This window comes from Taudactylus pleione, unplaced genomic scaffold, assembly GCF_031769625.1.
Source record: "Taudactylus pleione unplaced genomic scaffold, aTauple2 ptg001565l, whole genome shotgun sequence".
NCBI classification, from domain to species: Eukaryota; Metazoa; Chordata; class Amphibia; order Anura; family Myobatrachidae; genus Taudactylus; species Taudactylus pleione.
Window position 1 is genome coordinate 3,768 of NW_028285962.1, and position 21,290 is coordinate 25,057.

Below are 21,290 nucleotides of genomic sequence, written 5' to 3' on the forward strand. Positions count from 1 at the left end.
ATCTCTTTGGCATCTCATGTATCTCTTAGGCATCTCTCGGGCATCTCTCATGTATCTCTCAGGCATCTCTCATGTATATCTCATGTATCTCTCATGTATCTCTCATGTATCTCTCTCATGTATCTCTCATGTATCTCTCATGTATCTCTCATGTATCTCTCATGTATCTCTATTGCATCTCTCGGGCATCTCTCATTTGTGAAAACAAGAATGGCATAAGCATGAAACCACACATATGTCAAAGAGTGGGACTGCGCTCTGTGAATAGTGTAGATCTATGAGCACTTATCAAGGAACGAATCTGACACACTCTGATAGATCTATCATGTAATATGTTTATTTGTTGGTATCAATAACAGTATGTATGATTGGTATAAGGATGCTTTTAGTTACAGTGGAGTGGGGGACGCCCTCTCCCTGTAATCCTTTACTGCCAGTTACTGAACGATTCACCCCTATTTATCCATAACACTATCATTTACCCACTGCCCACCTGATTATTAGTTTTTGCCCCCTTTTTTCTCCTCTGCCGCCCCTCTCCCCCCCTTTTTTCAGCTCTCCATATCTACATCCTTATACCAATCATACATATTCTTATTGATACCAACAAATAAACATATTACATGAAAGATCTATTAGAGTGTGTCAGATTTGTTCCTTGATAAGTGCTCATAGATCTACACTATTCACAGAGCACTCTTTGACATATGTGTGGTTTCATACTTATGCCATTCTTGTTTTCAGATTAATTGTTTTTAGACCCTGGGGAGTCTAATCTTGGGACTTGCAGCACTTTTTTCTCATATTTCCTATATAGGAGGAGAAAGCGCCAATCACATTTAATATCTCTCATGTGTCTCTCGTGTATCTCTTGGGCATCTCTCATGTATCTCTCGGGCATCTCTCATATATCTCTTGAGCATCTCTCGAGCATTTCTCAGGCTTCTCTTGGGCATCTATCATGTATTTCTTGGGCATCTCTCATGTATCTCTTAGGCATGTCTCGGGGATCTCTCGGGCATCTCTCATGTATCTCTCAGGCATCTCTTGGGCATCTCATGTATCTCTCGGGCAACTTTCATGTATCTCTCCGGCATCTCTCAGGCATCTCTCAGGCATCTCTCTGGCATCTCTCGGGCATCTCTCAGGTTTCTCTCAGGTATCTTTCAGGCATCTCTCATATATCTCTCGGACATCTTTCCTATATCTCACGGGCATCTCTCGGCCATTTCTCTGGCTTCTCTTGAGCATCTCTCAGGTATCTCTTGGGCATCTCTCATGTATCTCATTTATCTCTCGGGCATCTCTCAGGCATCGCTCATGTATCTCTCAGGCATCTCTCATTTATCTCTCGGGCATCTCTTATGTATCTCTCAGGCATCTCTCAGGCATCTCTCGGGCATCTCTCGGGCATCTCTCAGGCATCTCTCGGGTATCTCTCGGGTATCTCTCGGGTATCTCTCATGTATCTCTCAGGCATCTCTCAGGCATCTCTCGAGCTTTTCTCTGGCTTCTCTTGGGCATCTATCATGTATTTCTCGGGCATCTCTCATGTATCTCTCAGGCATCTCTCAAGCATCTCTCGAGCTTTTCTCTGGCTTCTCTTGGGCATCTATCATGTATTTCTCGGGCATCTCTCATGTATCTCTTAGGCATCTCTCGGGGATCTCTCGGGCATCTCTCATGTATCTCTCAGGCATCTCTCATGTTTCACTTGGGCATCTCTCATGTATCTCTCGGGGATCTATCGAGAATCTCTTGGGCATCAAACATGTAACTCTCAGACATCTCTCAGACTTTCAGACATCTCCAAAAAAACTTACTGAACCATTTTTGAGGTCACAATTTATTTACAAGGACATTTTGAATATGGAGCCGACAGAATTAGGAGGAAGCGGCTCTGTTATATCACCAGGCTGAGCATCGCACTACTGGACCTTTATATTTCTTATCTTTTCATTTTTATTGCATAATAAAACCATCACATCCTACAGTAGTCCCATTTGGGGTTTGCAGGACTGAGAATTGCACATTCTGTATTATATAGGAAATCTGCAATATTATCTACCAGCATATTGTTACATCCTACAGAATATATCACAGTGAAGATGACAGCGTCGCTGAGGGCGGTATTTACTAAGGGCAGAAATGCAGTAAAACCACAGAAAATGCAGTTTTTTAAATGAACTAAGCACCAGAAGCAAATGGTCTTCTTATCAAGATGCCCCCTGAGAGGGATCCAATTTGATCCCTCCCAGCTTCCCTGCAGCACATGGGTCCTTCTAAGGATGTCAGAGGTACTTCTGAGTGTTACACCCGGAAGCCCCTGTATCTGATGTAGTGACAAAGGACAGCTTTTATAAGGAGAGTTGTTCTTTTGCAACTTCAATCCCATTTCTAAGTACATATGGATGTAATTAACAGTATGTACCTGAGAATAGGCAGGATGTACCGCATTGCAGATGTGATGCTTAGTACATTGCGCCCCCGAAAATTTTAAGAAACAATTTTTACCGTGTTCTGTACATATATAACATTTTGTTGGCATATTGCATTGCACTTGGGGATTTTGTTTTTTTTCTACTCAATATTAGCCCCTCCCTTACATACATCAGTAATGGGCCAACAAATTGAGTAAGCAACCACTATTATGTGTATCATTATGTGTATAGGATCATTAACTGAAGTGTATCCTTTTAGTGCCATATTGGAGAATCCTGGGGTGCTTCCAGGTGAGTTAGCTTTCAATTTAGAAATACATTATTATATGACCTAAAGTGATGCTATTATCATGTAGTGTAGGACCACCAGAGCAGAGGCACCTTGCCGTGGCTGGAGGCTTACCATATGTTTACAGATGTATGTAACTGAGGTCTCTGCATTACTATTGCTATGTAGGATACATGTCTCTTTTTGTGGCCTATTGTCTAGACTAGCCCCTCCTTTATACCCCTCCACCTGTGATGGGCCAATAAATTGATTTGAGCAACCACTATTTCGTGTATCACTCTTATGTAATATATCACAGTTTCCGGGGCATTGTACCCTGTTTTGTCATTTTACTAAATAATTTGATCAACCTAGTGCGGATCTGCTTTGTTTTGATGCCATAGATTAAAGGATTTATCACTGGGGGGAGTAGAAGGTAAATATTCCCAAACAGGATATGCAGGTTTGGAATTGTGTTGCTTTTGAACCTGTGCACCACAGACAGACCAATCAGAGGTATGTAGTAGACAAGGACAGCACATATGTGGGCAGCACAGGTGCTGAAGGCCTTAAACTTGGCGTCTGCTGCCAGACCAACCACTGTCTTGATGATCAGTAGGTAGGACCCAAAGATGAACAGACAGTCTACCCCCATGACAAAGAGGATGATGAACAGACCATAGATAATGTTCACCCTTATATCAGCGCAGGCCAAATTCATGACCTCCTGATGTAGGCAGTAGGAATGTGTCAGGAGATTGTGCTTCCATAGAGAGAGCCTCTTGATAATTAACGGTAGGGGGGTCATACCAGCTGCTCCTCTGAAGACAATGACCAAAGAGATCTTTGTGATGGTTTCATGTGTTAAAATAGAAGAATATCGTAGAGGGTGGCAAACAGCCAGATAGCGATCTACAGCCATGGCCACCAATATCCCAGACTCCAGCGCCGACAGGAAATGGTTGAAGAACATCTGGGTCAGGCACATATTGAAAGTGATCTGTCGAAAGTCAAACCAGTAGATCCCAAGCATTCTCGGCATGACCATGGTGGCCACCAACAGATCAACAGCTGATAGCATGAAAAGGAAAATGTACATAGGCTCGTGTAGTTCCTGATCCACTTTGATGATGTACAGGAGAGTGAGGTTCCCTATCACAGCCACCAGGTAAATGGAGACAAGTAAAAACCCAATCCAGAAATGGGGCCCAGCCGAGGGTAGACTGCCGCTGAGGAGGAAGTCACCGCTGTCGCTGCAGTTGGAATTGTTATGTAACGACATGACCTGTGTCCCATCACAGGTGGTCCATAATCTCCTGTAAGAGAAAATAGGCATACAAATCTTAACTTTCTTCCTGATTGTGCGGCTTATTCAGAGTTGGCAGAAAAATAAAGTAAAGCAAGTACAGTAACTATGGGGAAGATGTATGGAGGTTTGATATATGCATTTGCAGTGACTGCACATGTAATGGAAGGGGAAGTTATCAGAATGACAGACCTAGAACCCGCAAACTCCACACCAATAGGACATTCATTGGGGATTGAATTCATGACCTCAGGGCACCATACGGAGTGAATGGAGGAAAGTAATAAGGAACAGAAGTATGATAACTAATATGTAACTAAGGAGAAGGGGTTATATAACACATTACATTCTAAGCAAATGGTCCGTTTTATGGGCATGTTATGGTAGTTTCATGGGGGTGTCACGGGCGTGTTATGTGAGTTTCACATGCGTCTTATGGGCATGTTATGAGGATGTCATGGGCATCTTATGGGCATTTTATGGGAGTGTCACAGGTGTGTAGCAGAGGTGTTTGGATACACAGATGCTTAATCGCTCATATTGGAGGCCATACTCTGATGGAGACTAGGGAGGCAGTGGGTGACAGGGAGAGACAGTGGGTGACAGGGGAGGCAGTGGGTGACAGGGGAGGCAATGGATTGAGGAAAGAGTGAGTGACAGGGGGAGGCAGTGGGTGATTGAGGAAAGAGTGGGTGACAAGGGGAGGCAGTGGGTGATTGAGGATACAGTGGGTGATAGGGGAGACAGTGGGTGATTGAGGAAACAGTGGGTGACAGTGAGAGGCAGTGGGCGATTGAGGATACAGTTGGTTGCAGGGGGAGGCAGTGGGTGATTGAGGAAAGAGTGGGTGACAGGGAGAGGCAGTGGGTGACAGGGGAGACAGTGGGTGACAGGGAGCGGCAGTGGGTGATTGAGGAAAGAGTGGGTAACAGGGAGAGGCAGTGGGTGACAGGGGAGACAGTGGGTGATTGAGGAAAGAGTGGGTGACAGGGGGAGGCAGTGGGTGACAGGGAGAGGCAGTGGTTGACAGGGAGAGGGAGTGGGTGACAGGGAGAGACAGTGGGTGACAGGGAGAGACAGTGGGTGATTGAGGAAAGAGTGGGTGACAGGGAGAGACAATGGGTGACAGGGAGAGACAGTGGGTGATTGAGGAAACAGTGGGTGACAGGGAGAGACAGTGGGTGACAGGGGAGACAGTGGGTGACAGGGGAGACAGTGGGTGATTGAGGAAACAGTGGGTGACAGGGAGAGACAGTGGGTGACAGGGGAGACAGTGGGTGACAGGGGAGATAGTGAGTGACATGGGAGAGGCAGTGGGTGATTGAGGAAAGAGTGGGTGACAGGGGGAGGCAGTGGGTGACAGGGGGAGGCAGTGGGCAATTGAGGATACAGTGGGTGATAGGTGGAGGAAGAGTGGGTGACAGGGGAGACAGTGGGTGAACTAATATGTAACTAAGGAGAAGGGGTTATATAACACATTACATTCTAAGCAAATGGTCCGTTTTATGGGCATGTTATGGTAGTTTCATGGGGGTGTCACGGGCGTGTTATGTGAGTTTCACATGCGTCTTATGGGCATGTTATGAGGATGTCATGGGCATCTTATGGGCATTTTATGGGAGTGTCACAGGTGTGTAGCAGAGGTGTTTGGATACACAGATGCTTAATCGCTCATATTGGAGGCCATACTCTGATGGAGACTAGGGAGGCAGTGGGTGACAGGGAGAGACAGTGGGTGACAGGGGAGGCAGTGGGTGACAGGGGAGGCAATGGATTGAGGAAAGAGTGAGTGACAGGGGGAGGCAGTGGGTGATTGAGGAAAGAGTGGGTGACAAGGGGAGGCAGTGGGTGATTGAGGATACAGTGGGTGATAGGGGAGACAGTGGGTGATTGAGGAAACAGTGGGTGACAGTGAGAGGCAGTGGGCGATTGAGGATACAGTTGGTTGCAGGGGGAGGCAGTGGGTGATTGAGGAAAGAGTGGGTGACAGGGAGAGGCAGTGGGTGACAGGGGAGACAGTGGGTGACAGGGAGCGGCAGTGGGTGATTGAGGAAAGAGTGGGTAACAGGGAGAGGCAGTGGGTGACAGGGGAGACAGTGGGTGATTGAGGAAAGAGTGGGTGACAGGGGGAGGCAGTGGGTGACAGGGAGAGGCAGTGGTTGACAGGGAGAGGGAGTGGGTGACAGGGAGAGACAGTGGGTGACAGGGAGAGACAGTGGGTGATTGAGGAAAGAGTGGGTGACAGGGAGAGACAATGGGTGACAGGGAGAGACAGTGGGTGATTGAGGAAACAGTGGGTGACAGGGAGAGACAGTGGGTGACAGGGGAGACAGTGGGTGACAGGGGAGACAGTGGGTGATTGAGGAAACAGTGGGTGACAGGGAGAGACAGTGGGTGACAGGGGAGACAGTGGGTGACAGGGGAGATAGTGAGTGACATGGGAGAGGCAGTGGGTGATTGAGGAAAGAGTGGGTGACAGGGGGAGGCAGTGGGTGACAGGGGGAGGCAGTGGGCAATTGAGGATACAGTGGGTGATAGGTGGAGGAAGAGTGGGTGACAGGGAGAGGCAGTGGGTGATTGAGGAAAGAGTAGGTTACAGGGAGAGACAGTGGGTGAAAGGGGAGACAGTGGGTGACAGGGAGCGGCAGTGGGTGATTGAGGAAAGAGTAGGTGACAGGGGAGGCAGTGGGTGACAGGGGAGACAGTGGGTGATTGAGGAAACAGTGGGTGACAGGGAGAGACAGTGGGTGACAGGGGAGACAGTGGGTGACAGGGGAGAGGCAGTGGGTGATTGAGGAAAGAGTGGGTGACAGGGAGAGACAGTGGGTGACAGGGGAGACAGTGGGTGATTGAGGAAAGAGTGGGTGACAGGGGGAGGCAGTGGGTGACAGGGAGAGGCAGTGGTTGACAGGGAGAGGCAGTGGGTGACAGGGAGAGGCAGTGGGTGACAGGGGAGACAGTGGGTGATTGAGGAAAGAGTGGGTGACAGGGGGAGGCAGTGGGTGACAGGGAGAGGCAGTGGTTGACAGGGAGAGGCAGTGGGTGACAGGGAGAGTCAGTGGGTGATTGAGGAAAGAGTAGCTGACAGGGAGAGACAGTGGGTGAAAGGGGAGACAGTGGGTGACAGGGAGTGGCAGTGGGTGATTGAGGAAAGATTAAGTGACAGGGGAGGCAGTGGGTGACAGGGAGAGGCAGTGGTTGACAGGGAGAGGCAGTGGGTGACAGGGAGAGACAGTGGGTGATTGAGGAAAGAGTGGGTGACAGGGGAGGCAGTGGGTGACAGGGAGAGGCAGTGGTTGACAGGGAGAGGTAGTGGGTGACAGGGAGAGACAGTGGGTGACAGGGAGAGACAGTGGGTGATTGAGGAAATAGTGGGTGACAGGGAGAGACAGTGGGTGACAGGGAGAGACAGTGGTTGATTGAGTAAACAGTGGGTGACAGGGAGAGACAGTGGGTGATTGAGGAAACTGTGGGTGACAGGTAGAGACAGTGGGTGACAGGGGAGGCAGTGGGTGATTGAGGCAGCAGTGGGTGACAGGGAGGGGCAGTGGGTGATTGAGGATACAGTCAGTGACAGGGGGAGGCAGGGGCTGATGGGGGAGGCAGTGGGTGACAGAGGGAGGCAGGGGCTGATGGGGGAGGTAGTGGGTGACAGAGGGAGGCAGGGGCTGATGGGGGAGGTAGTGGGTGACAGGGGGAGGCAGGGGCTGATGGGGGAGGCAGTGGGTGACAGAGGGAGGCAGGGGCTGATGGAGGAGGTAGTGGGTGACAGGGGAGGAAGTAAGTGACAGGTGGAGGCAGGGGCTGATGGGGGAAGTAGTGGGTGACAGGGGGAGGCAGGGTCTTACGGGGGAGGTAGTGGGTGATGGGGGGAGGCAGGGGCTGATGTGAGAGTTAGTGGGTGACAGGGGGAGGCATGGACTGATGGGATGAGGTAATGGGTGATGGGCGAGGCAGGGGCTGATGGGGGAGGCAGTGGGTGACAGGGGGAGGCAGGGGCTGATGGGGATGTAGTGGGTGACAGGGGGAGGCAGGGGCTGATGGGGGAGGTAGTGGGTGATGGTGGGAGGCAGGGGCTGATGGGGGAGGTAGTGGGTGACAGGGGGAGGCAGGGGCTGACGGGGGAGGTATTGGGTGATGGGTGAGGCAGGGGCTGATGGGGGAGGCAGTGGGTGACAGGGGGAGGCAGGGGCTATTGGGGGAGGTAGTGGGTGACAGGGGGAGGCAGGGGCTGTTGGGGGAGGTAGTGGGTGGCAGGGGCTGACGGGGGAAGTAGTGGGTGACAGGGGGAGGCAGGGGCTGATGGGGGAGGTAGTGTGTAACAGGGGGAGACAGGGGCTGACGGGGGAGGTAGTGGGTGATGGGGGGAGGCAGGGGCTGATGGGGGAGGTAGTGGGTGACAGGGGGAGGCAGGGGCTGACGGGCGAGGTAGTGGGTGATGGGGGGAGGTAGTGGGTGACAGGGGGAGGCAGGGGCTAATGGGGGAGGCAGTGGGTGACAGGTGGAGGCAGGGGCTGATGGGGGAGGTAGTGGGTGACAGGGGGAGGTAGTGGGTGACAGGGGGAGGCAGAAGCTAATGGGGGAGGCAGTGGGTGACAGGTGGAGGCAGGGGCTGATGGGGGAGGTAGTGAGTGACAGGGGGAGGTAGTGGGTGACAGGGGGAGGCAGAGGCTAATAGGGGAGGCAGTGGGTGACAGGTGGAGGCAGGGGCTGATGGGGGAGGTAGTGGGTGACAGGTGAAGGCAGGGGCTGATGGGGGAGGTAGTGGGTGACAGGGGGAGGCAAGGGCTTACGGGGTGGTAGTGGGTTATGGGGAGAGGCAGGGGCTGATGTGGGAGTTAGTGGGTGACAGGGGGAGGCATGGACTGACGGGGAGGTAGTGGGTGATGGGCGAAGCAGGGGCTGATGGGGGAGGCAGTGGGTGACAGGGGGAGGCAGGGGCTGATGGGGATGTAGTGGGTGACAGGGGGAGGCAGGGGCTGATGGGGGAGGTAGTGGGTGATGGTGGGAGGCAGGGGCTGATGGGGGAGGTAGTGGGTGACACGGGGAGGCAGGGGCTGATGGGGGAGTTAGTGGGTGATGGGCGAGGCACGGGCTGATGGGGGAGGCAGTGGGTGACAGGGGGAGGCTGGGGCTGTTGGTGGAGGTAGTGGGTGACAGGGGGAGGCTGGGGCTGTTGGGGGAGGTAGTGGGTGACAGGGGGAGGCAGGGGCTGACGGGGGAAGTAGTGGGTGACAGGGGGAGGCAGGGGCTGATGGGGGAAGTAGTGTGTAACAGGGGGAGGCAGGGGCTGACGGGGGAGGTAGTGGGTGATGGGGGGAGGCAGGTGCTAATGGGGGAGGTAGTGGGTGACAGGGGGAGGCAGGGGCTGATGGGCGAGGTAGTGGGTGATGGGGGGAGGTAGTGGGTGACGGGGGAGGCAGAGGCTAATGGGGGAGGCAGTGGTTGACAGGTGGAGGCAGGGGCTGATGGGGGAGGTAGTGGGTGACAGGGGGAGGTAGTGGGTGACAGGGGGAGGCAGAAGCTAATGGGGGAGGCAGTGGGTGACAGGTGGAGGCAGGGGCTGATGGGGGAGGTAGTGGGTGACAGGGGGAGGTAGTGGGTGACAGGGGGAGGCAGAGGCTAATGGGGAGGCAGTGGGTGACAGGTGGAGGCAGTGGCTGATGGGGGAGGTAGTGGGTGACAGGTGGAGGCAGGAGCTGATGGGGGAGGTAGTGGGTGACAGGGGGAGGCATGTAACTATATTGAATTCTCCTTACACATTCCTGCAGGCCCCAGATTAGCGTCGGGCTGACGTCACCAATGCTGATCGCCGCATGCGCAGAGCATTCAGGCATCATTCACAAATGGGAAAAATACTTGAAACTTCCTCACCATGACAGCCCATTACCACAAGGGCCGACCCTGCACTTCAATATATACAAATTCGGTGAAAATGGCAAATGGAAAAGCTGCGATATGTTTGTGCTACTTTCACTTTTTGCTTGTTAAATACTGTAGACCTATTAACATACTTGTCTACTCTCTCAGAAGTTGCGGGAGGCTCCCGATATTTGGGGTAACCCCCGCACCCCTGGAAGGGGAGACACTTCTCCTGCATTCTGCCCACTTCCTAGTGAAGTGGGCATAATGGAGAGAATATTACTGGGAATCGGCATTTCCAGCATTGGGGGCAAGGCCTAATGACGTGATTCTATGAGAACGGCGTCATTTAGCCCCTCCCCCTATTTTAATGATCCAGTGATCGCTGTGAATTCTCATGAAGGGCGGGACTTAATGATACAACCCAACCGCCCCCACCCCCAAGTCCGCCTATCTGCTTCTCCCCAGGCTTCTCCCGGGGAGGAGAATGTGAAAGTCAACAGCATGTCTATTATCTCTGTTATATGATGGAGTTATATACATAATAATATCCTGTACTGTCAGCTGTACATAAATACTCCCCAATAACCTCCCCTATTCACCAAATTCACTGGTGAAACTATTTACAGTATTTAGATTTTATCATAGACCTTTATGCTTAGTACATAAGAGACAGATGACGCTCTCACCCCAGGGTAACATGAGCAGACCATGAGGAATATACAGGCACAGAGGCGACTACACACAAATACAATGAAACAATACTAGAAATTGTCTTTCCACTTATTTTCACTATTTATGACCTGTTACACATAAGATAATAAGTTAAACATGAGACATACAGTACCTGTCTCGTGGCTTTACACAAATTGAATATCTTATATCAGTTGTTACAAGTATTACTGTATAACTCTGTACTGACCCTTAGTAATGCTTATTCCTCAGCTACAATACACACATTATATGTCTCTCTCTCTCTCTCTCTCTCTCTCTCTCTCTCACAGCTGGATCATCTGTACCTGTCAGTAATGTACAGTCTGTCTCCCATTAGTGTCTGTGCAGCGGGTGCAGGTTTCCATCTTCCAGAAAGCAGCCAGGTGGTAGGGAAGGTGCACAGGTGGCCTCAGATAGTTGCCTGGTATGGGTCCGCCAGTCACTGGCACAGCAGGGGCAGCGGAGGGAGGTGGTCACAAACCTGAGACTGAAGACATGAGGGCAGTAGGGTGACTGAGACATACAGGACCTGCTGAGTGATATGATCACAGGGTTATAAATGGAGAATAAGGAAGTTACTGGGCTTAATGTGAGCAGATGAGGACATAGACACTGTCTCCAATAACTCATTATCAGGAAATAAAGCCCAGCCAAGTACTGACTCTGTAAGACACATTGTACACAGGACTACCATGGAGTAGTGCCAATAGGCTCAGTCCGGAAACCACCACTCCAGCAGGTCTCTGGGCGGGCTAAGGGTGGGCTGTGTAACTTATCCCTGTCACAGTATATAGTAACAATGTCAACAGACCATATTAGTCTTACCTTGGGGCTAGGCTGCTATTAGGGTTAGGGTTAGGCAGCAGATAGGGGAAGACACTATTGCTATCGCAGCTACTACCATGGTACAATAGCACTATTATGGTAATGCAACAGGAGGCATCGAAACTCCCGCATTTATTACTTTTTCAGGCTACAGTACATCCTTGGACGTAGCATCGGAGCATCTGAGTGATACTCTGCCAGCTGACCGACCATGTTGTCATTTAAGCCAGGGGGAATGCAGTTGTTCAAAAGAGGCCAGGAAATCTCTGTCAGCCGATTGAGATCCTGGCCTCTCTCCCCCCACTTGGTAATGTCTCCTGCTCCAGTTTCTCCTGCATTTGCCACTTTTTTCCCAGACTCCCACTTATGGTAATAAGTCAAGTAAGAGAAACTTTATAACATCTGGCCAGGCTTAAATAAAATAGCAACATACATTGACACTTCTACACTGTGACTCAATCTGTGATGATACCTACAAAAGTGACAAGGGTGGTGATGATGAGGATGACAACAACATCTTCAACTTCAGGGATGATTAACACAGTTAGCCTTACAACAATTAGTAGCTTAGTTTAACCAAAACACCAAAATGTTTTCTTTAGAGGAGACTCAAACAAACTAAACCAAAAATGCTGCATTCAGCATAGATGGGAAAAGACTGCATTCAGCTTAGATGGGAAAATACTGCATGCAGCATAGATGGGAAAAGTCTGCATTCAGCATAGATGGGAAGAGACTGCATTCAGCATAGATGGGAAAAGACTGCATTCAGCATAGATGGGAAGAGACTGCATGCAGCATAGAAAGGAAAATACTGCATGCAGCATAGATGGGAAAAGACTGCATTCAGCATAGATGGGAAAAGACTGCATTGAGCATGGATTGGAAAAGACTGCATTCAGCATGGATTGGAAAAGACTGCATTCAGCATGGATGGGAAAATACTGCATGCAGCATAGATGGGAAAAGACTGCATGCAGCATAGATGGGAAAAGACTGCATGCAGCATAGATGGGAAAAGACTGCATGCAACATAGATGGGAAAAGACTGCATGCAGAATAGATGGGAAAAGACTGCATTCAGCATAGATGGGAAAAGACTGCATGCAGCAAAGATGGGAAAAGACTGCATGCAGAATAGATGGGAAAAGACTGCATTTAGCATAGATGGGAAAAGACTGCATGCAGCAAAGATGGGAAAAGACTGCATTGAGCATGGATGGGAGAAGACTACATGCAGCATAGATGGGAAAAGTCTGCATGCAGCATAGATGGGAAAATACTGCATTCAGCATAGATGGGAAAAGACTGCATTCAGCATGGATGGGAAAAGACTGCATGCAGCATAGATGGGAAAATACTGCATGCAACATAGATGGGAAAACACTGCATGCAACAAACATAGGGAATATAATGCACACAGCATATATAGGATAAATGCTACATACAACATATATAAGATATACAGTATACTACTGTACATAATGATTTTATACTCCGTTAAGTATTCATGAAAGTTGGAAGCCTAATCATTCTAGAATCATAATTTCCGTGTTAGGATGTGGAACGCCTGGTGTGAATCAAACACTGGAATATATTCTTACTTATAAATAACATGAAAAACAGATATAAGAAAATGACTTCCCAGAAATTCCACATTCTGCATCTTTCCCATTCCCTAAGGAACTTCTCAGGAGAACATTATTCATAGAGCTAAATTCTGGTCACTTATTTCTTACTTCTATAAACAGGAAAAGGTTTTATGTTCATTTATTATTAGAATGAAACATTGTGAAGTGAAGTGTTCAGTATCACTTATCCTTCTCCACAAATCTGAATATACTTTGTTTCTGTTACATTTAGAAGCACATTAGGACAGTTAGAAGAACATAGAATGTTTCTTTAGAAGTATGTGATGTGCTTGTGAGGGGTCTAATTCATGGATGTAGGGGACTTATATAGGACCCTTCATAGTATTGTATTATTATACTGTAACTACAGTATGATACAGAGGGAGCAGTATGGCAGCTTGTGTAGCATGTAGTGTGTGATTTTGCTGTATGTATGGTCAGTAAGCGAGCATACACATGTGCACTATTATAGATGGGCGCGTATCTAGCACCGACCTTCGCCAGCACCAGGAGAGTTGTGACGCAGGCTGAGTACAGTAATGGCGCGTTTATACCACTGCGGCCAATGTAGACATGCAGAAACACGCATGTACCAGACGATGGCTGTACCTTCTGCACCTGCTACAGGGGGCTGCATACTGCTAATACACACAGGTAATCATGGATTGGTGCAAAGTGGACACATAAACACATAAAGATATACAGATACTTATGCTGCAGATACAGATATACAGAGATACAGAGATACAGATACAGATACAGATATACTGAGATACAGATACACAGATACAGATACACAGATACAGATATACAGATACACATATACAGACATACAGATATACAGATACACATATACAGATACACAGATACAGGTATACAGAGATACAGATACAGATATACAGAGATACAGATACACAGAGATATAGATACAGATACAGATATACAGATATACAGAGATATAGATACAGATATACAGATACAGATATACAGATACAGATATACAGAGATACAGATGTACAGATACTTATGCTGCAGATACAGATATACAGAGATACAGAGATACAGAGATACAGATACAGATACATATGCTGCAGATACAGATATACAGAGATATAGAGATACAGAGATACAGAGATACAGATACAGATACATATGCTGCAGATACAGATATACAGAGATACAGAGATACAGAGATACAGATACAGATACATATGCTGCAGATACAGATATACAGAGATACAGAGATACAGAGATACAGATACAGATACAGAGATACAGATATACAGATACAGATATACAGATATACAGATACAGAGATACAGATACAGATATACAGAGATACAGATACAGATACAGAGATACAGATATACAGATACAGATACAGAGATACAGATATACAGATATACAGAAACAGAGATACAGTTACAGATATACAGAGATACAGAGATACAGATATACAGATACATGAGCTGCAGATACAGATATACAGATATATATGCTGCAGATACAGATATACAGAGATACAGATACAGATACATATGCTACAGATATAAACATATACAGATACATATGCTGCAGATACAGATATACAGATATACAGAGATACAGATATACAGTTATACAGATACAGTTATACAGATATACAGTTATACAGATACAGTTATACAGATAAACATATACATATGCTGCAGATGTAAAGACGTACACATAGCGAGATATTCGTTCTCTTCGTATGTGGACACAAAGACAGATTGTTTTTGTGCTTTCTGACAGTAATTTGCTCCAACTCTGTATCAGCCTCTGAATGTGCATAATTTATATTTTATTAGATGAACCATTTACTCCTAAATATGAAATATTAGCAGAATAATGACTATGTGCAGCATGTAAGTATTTAGCTCAGTTACCACACAAGACAATATAATATCAGAGTGACCAGAAGCAGCGTAATCACAGGTCACATACATGGACAGGGCTGGGTTCTACACTAGTGTCCATCCATTTATATCTGTGATCTCCAACTACTGTACCTGTGTCAGTGTGCTCTCTCTCAGTGCACAGACAGTTATACATCTCTCACCTGTGTCAGTGTGCTCTCTCTCAGTGCACAGACAGTTATACATCTCTCACCTGTGTCAGTGTGCTCTCTCTCAGTGCACAGACAGTTATACATCTCTCACCTGTGTCAGTGTGCTCTCTCTCAGTGCACAGACAGTTATACATCTCTCACCTGTGTCAGTGTGCTCTCTCTCAGTGCACAGACAGTTATACATCTCTCACCTGTGTCAGTGTGCTCTCTCTCAGTGCACAGACAGTTATACATCTCTCACCTGTGTCAGTGTGCTCTCTCTCAGTGCACAGACAGTTATACATCTCTCACCTGTGTCAGTGTGCTCTCTCTCAGTGCACAGACAGTTATACATCTCTCACCTGTGTCAGTGTGCTCTCTCTCAGTGCACAGACAGTTATACATCTCTCACCTGTGTCAGTGTGCTCTCTCTCAGTGCACAGACAGTTATACATCTCTCACCTGTGTCAGTGTGCTCTCTCTCAGTGCACAGACAGTTATACATCTCTCACCTGTGTCAGTGTGCTCTCTCTCAGTGCACAGACAGTTATACATCTCTCACCTGTGTCAGTGTGCTCTCTCTCAGTGCACAGACAGTTATCTATCTCTCACCTGTGTCAGTGTGCTCTCTCTCAGTGCACAGACAGTTATACATCTCTCACCTGTGTCAGTGAGCTCCCTCTCAGTGCACAGACAGTTATACATCTCTCCCCTGTGTCAGTGTGCTCTCTCTCAGTCCACAGACAGTTATACATCTCTCACCTGTGTCAGTGTGCTCTCTCTCAGTACACAGACAGTTATACATCTCTCACCTGTATCAGTGTGCTATCTCCCAGTGCACAGACAGTTACACATCTCTCACCTGTGTCAGTGTGCTCTCTCTCAGTGCACAGACAGTTATACATCTCTCACCTGTGTCAGTGTGCTCTCTCTCAGTGCACAGACAGTAATACATCTCTCACCTGTGTCAGTGTGCTCTCTCTCAGTGCACAGACAGTTATAAATCTCTCACCTGTGTCAGTGTGCTCTCTCTCAGTGCACAGACAGTTATACATCTCTCACCTGTGTCAGTGTGCTCTCTCTCAGTGCACAGACAGTTATACATCTCTCACCTGTGTCAGTGTGCTCTCTCTCACTGCACAGACAGTTATACATCTCTCCCCTGTGTCAGTGTGCTCTCTCTCAGTGTACAGAGAGTTATACATCTCTCACCTGTGTCAGTGTGCTCTCTCTCAGTGCACAGACAGCTATACATCTCTCCCCTGTGTCAGTGTGCTCTCTCTCAGTGCACAGACAGTTATACATCTCTCACCTGTGTCAGTGTGCTCTCTCTCAGTGCACAGACAGTTATACATCTCTCACCTGTGTCAGTGTGCTCTCTCTCAGTGCACAGACAGTTATACATATCTCACCTGTGTCAGTGTGCTCTCTCTCAGTGCACAGAAAGTAATACATCTCTCACCTGTGTCAGTGTGCTCTCTCAGTGTACAGACAGTTATACATCTCTCACGTGTGTCAGTGTGCTCTCTCTCAGTGCACAGACAGTTATACATCTCTCCCCTGTGTCAGTGTGCAGTCTCTCAGTGCACAGACAGTTATACATCTCTCACCTGTGTCAGTGTGCTCTCTCTCAGTGCTCAGACAGTTATACATCTCTCACCTGTGTCATTGTGCTCTCTCTCAGAACACAGACAGTTATACATCTCTCACCTGTGTTTGTGTGCTCTCTCTCAGAGCGCATACAGTTATACATCTCTCACCTGTGTCAGTGTGCTCTCTCTCAGTGCACAGACAGTAACACATCTCTCACCTGTGTCAGTGTGCTCTCTCTCAGTGCACAGACAGTTATACATCTCTGACTTGTGTCAGTGTGCTCTCTCTCAGTCCTCAGACAGTTATACATCTCTCACCTGTGTCAGTGTGCTCTCTCTCAGTGTACAGACAGTTATACATCTCTCACCTGTGTCAGTGTGCTCTCTCTCACTGCACAGACAGTAATACATCTCTCAACTGTGTCAGTGTGCTCTCTCTGAGTACACAGACAGTTATACATCTCTCACCTGTGTCAGTGTGCTCTCTCTCAGTCCTCAGAAAGTTACACATCTCTCACCTGTGTCAGTGTGCTCTCTCGCAGTGCACAGACAGTAATTCATCTCTCACCTGTGTCAGTGTGCTCTCTCGCAGTGCACAGACAGTAATACATCTCTCAACTGTGTCAGTGTGCTCTCTCTCAGTGCACGAACAGTTATACATCTCTCACCTGTGTCAGTGTGCTCTCTCTCAGTCCTCAGACAGTTACACATCTCTCACGTGTGTCAGTGTACTCTCTCTCAGTGCTCAGACAGTTATACTTCTCTCACCTGTGTCAGTTTGCTCTCTCAGTACACAGACAGTTATACATCTCTTACCTGTCTCAGTGTGCTCTCTCCTAATGCTCAGTCAGTTATACATCTCTCACCTGTGTCAGTGTGCTCTCTCTCAGTGCTAAGTCAGTGATGAATGCAATTTGTCTCAGTGAGTGGTCATTTATACAGTGCATCCAGGGAGCCAGATGAGGACTGGGAATTAACTAGTGCCACTGGGGAAATCACAGGTGAAAAATCATTAATAACATTAGATACAGTAAATCTCCCCCTTTAGATGTAATCTACAAAGAAGGGTGCACTTTATAGTCTCAGGGGAAGCTTTAATTTTAGAAAAAAGGTTTATACATTGTAATCACAACACAAAGCAATGAGCAACTTATTGTATTGGCACTTTACCAGATGGACAGTACAAGTATGACAGTAACACCTGACCACCTATAGTCTGCCTTCCTGCAGATGATAGGGTGAACCTGTATCTTGGCAATGCTTTCTCACGGGTTTATATATTCTTTTTAGCAAATGGGATATCATCAGGGTTAAGCTGGAGGTAACCTCTATAGCCTAATAGAGAGGTGTGATGAACCTTGGTCCCATCCCTTCCCAACAGACAACATACAGTACTCACATAGAAACACAAAATGAATAACTCCAAGAGGAATAGACAAGGAAAAACCTAAGAAGTTGAATAAACATTTTTTTATTCCAAAAGTCTTCTGTTATATCTTTTCTAAGGATATATATGAATTAGTTCTATCCAAAATTAAATGTTTTAACATTACACAATTATATTGTTTTTAACCAGACTGTTACCTTGAATGGCATCATTACATGAGTCTCATACACCTAACCACCTTTACCTTAACTCAGAGGGTCCCAAACATGGTCCTCAACTCTCCACCACAGGTCAGGTTTAGAGATATCCATGGTTGAGCGCTGGTGGTTAAATCAAATTGACTGAGGTACTAATTAAGTCTCCTATGCTCAACCATGGATATCTCTTAGCCTGAACTGTTGGGGAGCCTTGAGGACCACGTTTGGGAACCTCTGCCTTGACTGAAACGTTCTTCTCCAGTCAAGATTTCTAACCTTATACCTTTTAAAATTCATTGTCTCAAATTCATAACTCCATACACACAACCTCTAAACTACAGATGAAACCTAATACCCCTGTATCATCTATGGACACCAAAATTCCTACCCTTTCATACAATCAATCCATACATTTACATTTAAATTACAGATTAATATTATTTTTGTAACAATTGTAGTAGTCCTCTTCAGTTTATGTATATAATGGTTATACAGTAAATACGTTGGTGCACTTTAGGAATGTTGGACCTGGGTCTGATTACTGTAGTTGTTGCTTAATTAAACTTCCACTTGTATTGTCCATAATTTACATTCTCAACAGTAAAGCTGTACAGGTCACAATTTTGCAGAAACGTATGGATACAAAGAATCCACTGGAATGATTTTTGCAGCAATTATTCAATATCTTTCATTATCTATATAATATGTGCAGGGCCGAAACTAGGATTTTTGTCACCAGGGGCAAGACAGTAATTTGGCGCCCCCCATGTAATTCCCCCTGCAGTAGTGCCCATATTGTAATGCCCCCATAGTAATGCCCATATGTTAATACCCCCATAGTAATGCCCCTGTAGTGCCCACCATACAGTAATGCCCCTGTAGTGCCCATGCTCCCATATTAATGCCCCTGTAGTGCCCATGCTTTCATAGTAATGCCCCTGTAGTGCCCATGCTCTCATAGTAATGCCCCTGTATTGCCCATGCCCCATAGTAATATCCCTGTAGTGCCCTTACAGTAATGCCCCTGTAGTGCTCATGCCCCCACAGTAATGCCCCTGTGGTAATGCCCCTGTAGTGCCCATGCCCCAATAGTAATGCCCCTGTAGTGCTCATGCCCCATTAGTAATGCCCCTTATTGCCTATGCCCCCATAGTAATGCCCCTGTGGTAATGCCCCTGCCCCCATAATAATGCCCCTGTAGTGCAGCTTATTAAAAAAAAAAATACTTACCTTGAACCCCGCTCCTGCATCCAGCGTCACGTCCGGTCCGCCGGCTGCTCCTTGGAACTATGGGGGAGATGTCATGACGTCTCCCCCATAGTGCCCGTGGGGAGAGCCGGAAGCTGGAGTTCGGGAGAGAACTCCAGCCTCCGGCTCCGGCTCCACCGCGCCGCTGCAGAGAAGGAGCCGGGCGCCCGCTGGTAATAAATATTACCAGCGGACGTCCGGCTTGGAGCCTCTCTGCAGCGCCGGGCTGGAGGTCACTGGCACCAGGTACAGCGGCTCACCCGGTGCACGTGCACCTCCAGCCCCCCCCTAGTAGCGGCCCTGATATGTGCCACCTTGTGGTCAGATTCTTATTTTCTTTTTATTTAGAGTCCACTCTCTGCTTCTTATTTAGTAATGAAAATTATTATGTTTCTGTCTTGTACTCAGGTGTACATAAATGGAAAAAAGGTTCACATGAACATGGCGCTCATCCAGAAAAATATTTCACATAGAGAAAAACACTCAGACAAAATAGGAAATTTCACCTCAGTGCTTGCACCAATAATAGTAGAATAATCACCAAAGAGTAAAAAGCTATATAATGATTACAACAAGGAGGAGTCTCCTCTCACATTGGTGTCCATAGTTCATTTGTTATGATACACCCCGTCCAGTGTTATCCATAGATCTTCAATGGGCATGTACCCCCTTTCCTTCCAGTTTTACAATAATGTGCATTCAACATAGAAAATAAGAAGGTATATATAGTGCAAATATTGTTTTGTAAGAAAACAGACCTTTAATAATACATAGCACTCACAATTTTGTAAAATTGAATAGGCATATATAAACAACTCCACAGTGGCACACAGCATCAGTCAGATAAACCTCAGAATCCCAGATGGAGATAGGGAAGGTTGATACTGCCTTTGAACCTCTATATACCCCTGCCTATACCTTCTAATATCCTGCCTATAAACCTCTAAGGATGACGCTAATTTGCGTACGCAGTCATACAGTAAATAAAGACTCCAGACTTAGAACATGTGGTTCCAAAGCACAAAGTATTATTCAAGTAAAAGTACAGCAGTTACACGCTATGATCCTCATATAATCTTAGCGCAAAGAGATTATACAGACCCAAGTACAATTATACATACGCAGCGCTCTCTGGTCCAGATACCGGCATCAGCAAGAAACCCCTCGTCAATCAGCATTCAGCACAAAGACTAGGAACCCAGGGTCAGAGCACACATATTTATACCCCCCAGAAATAAACAACACAATAGAGAAGTTTGATGCTAATACCATTGGTCCTAAAGGAGACGGCATATGTTACAAGGCATTTAACAGGTTGATTCAAATAGACACAACTCAGCCTCTAACAACTGGAGGTCTCTGGTTTCCTGCCTCATGCAACATCCTAACAGTTGTTCATATAATGTACATTTTGTTGCTTGAAGTCTCTGCGGTCCATAAGTTGAGAATGCATGATGTGATCTCCACACCGATGGTACCGGAATACTGTTGAAAGAGCACACATCGGTACAATACCAATCACGGCTTACTTATCATGTATAAAACCTTAGTTACCAAATAATCTTTATTTCACAGAATGAACCAACTTAAATCATACACTTTAAAGCTTATTAAACCTTTTATGTGAATATGTAATGTGTAAGTATGCAGGGTGTGATGTAAAGATGCTAGTTAACTTGGGGCAGATGCATGCGCATGAAGCTAATAAACAGCGTTTTCATACAGGATCTTATGTATTCGCTAATATGCAA

The 21,290-nt window shown here is 47.0% G+C and overlaps 1 protein-coding gene across 1 annotated transcript; it reads right to left on the reverse strand.

Moving 5' to 3' along the window:
- Window positions 1-2,514: 2,514 nt before the first annotated feature.
- On the reverse strand, window positions 2,515-10,925 carry LOC148442358 (olfactory receptor 51E1-like; the record flags this gene model as incomplete). Its single annotated transcript, XM_088464033.1, has 3 exons — window positions 10,897-10,925; window positions 3,027-4,025; window positions 2,515-2,537 (listed from the first exon to the last, which is right to left on the reverse strand). Coding segments are annotated over exons 1-3 (1,051 nt in total), but the record flags the coding sequence as incomplete, so codon positions are not given.
- Window positions 10,926-21,290: the final 10,365 nt, after the last annotated feature.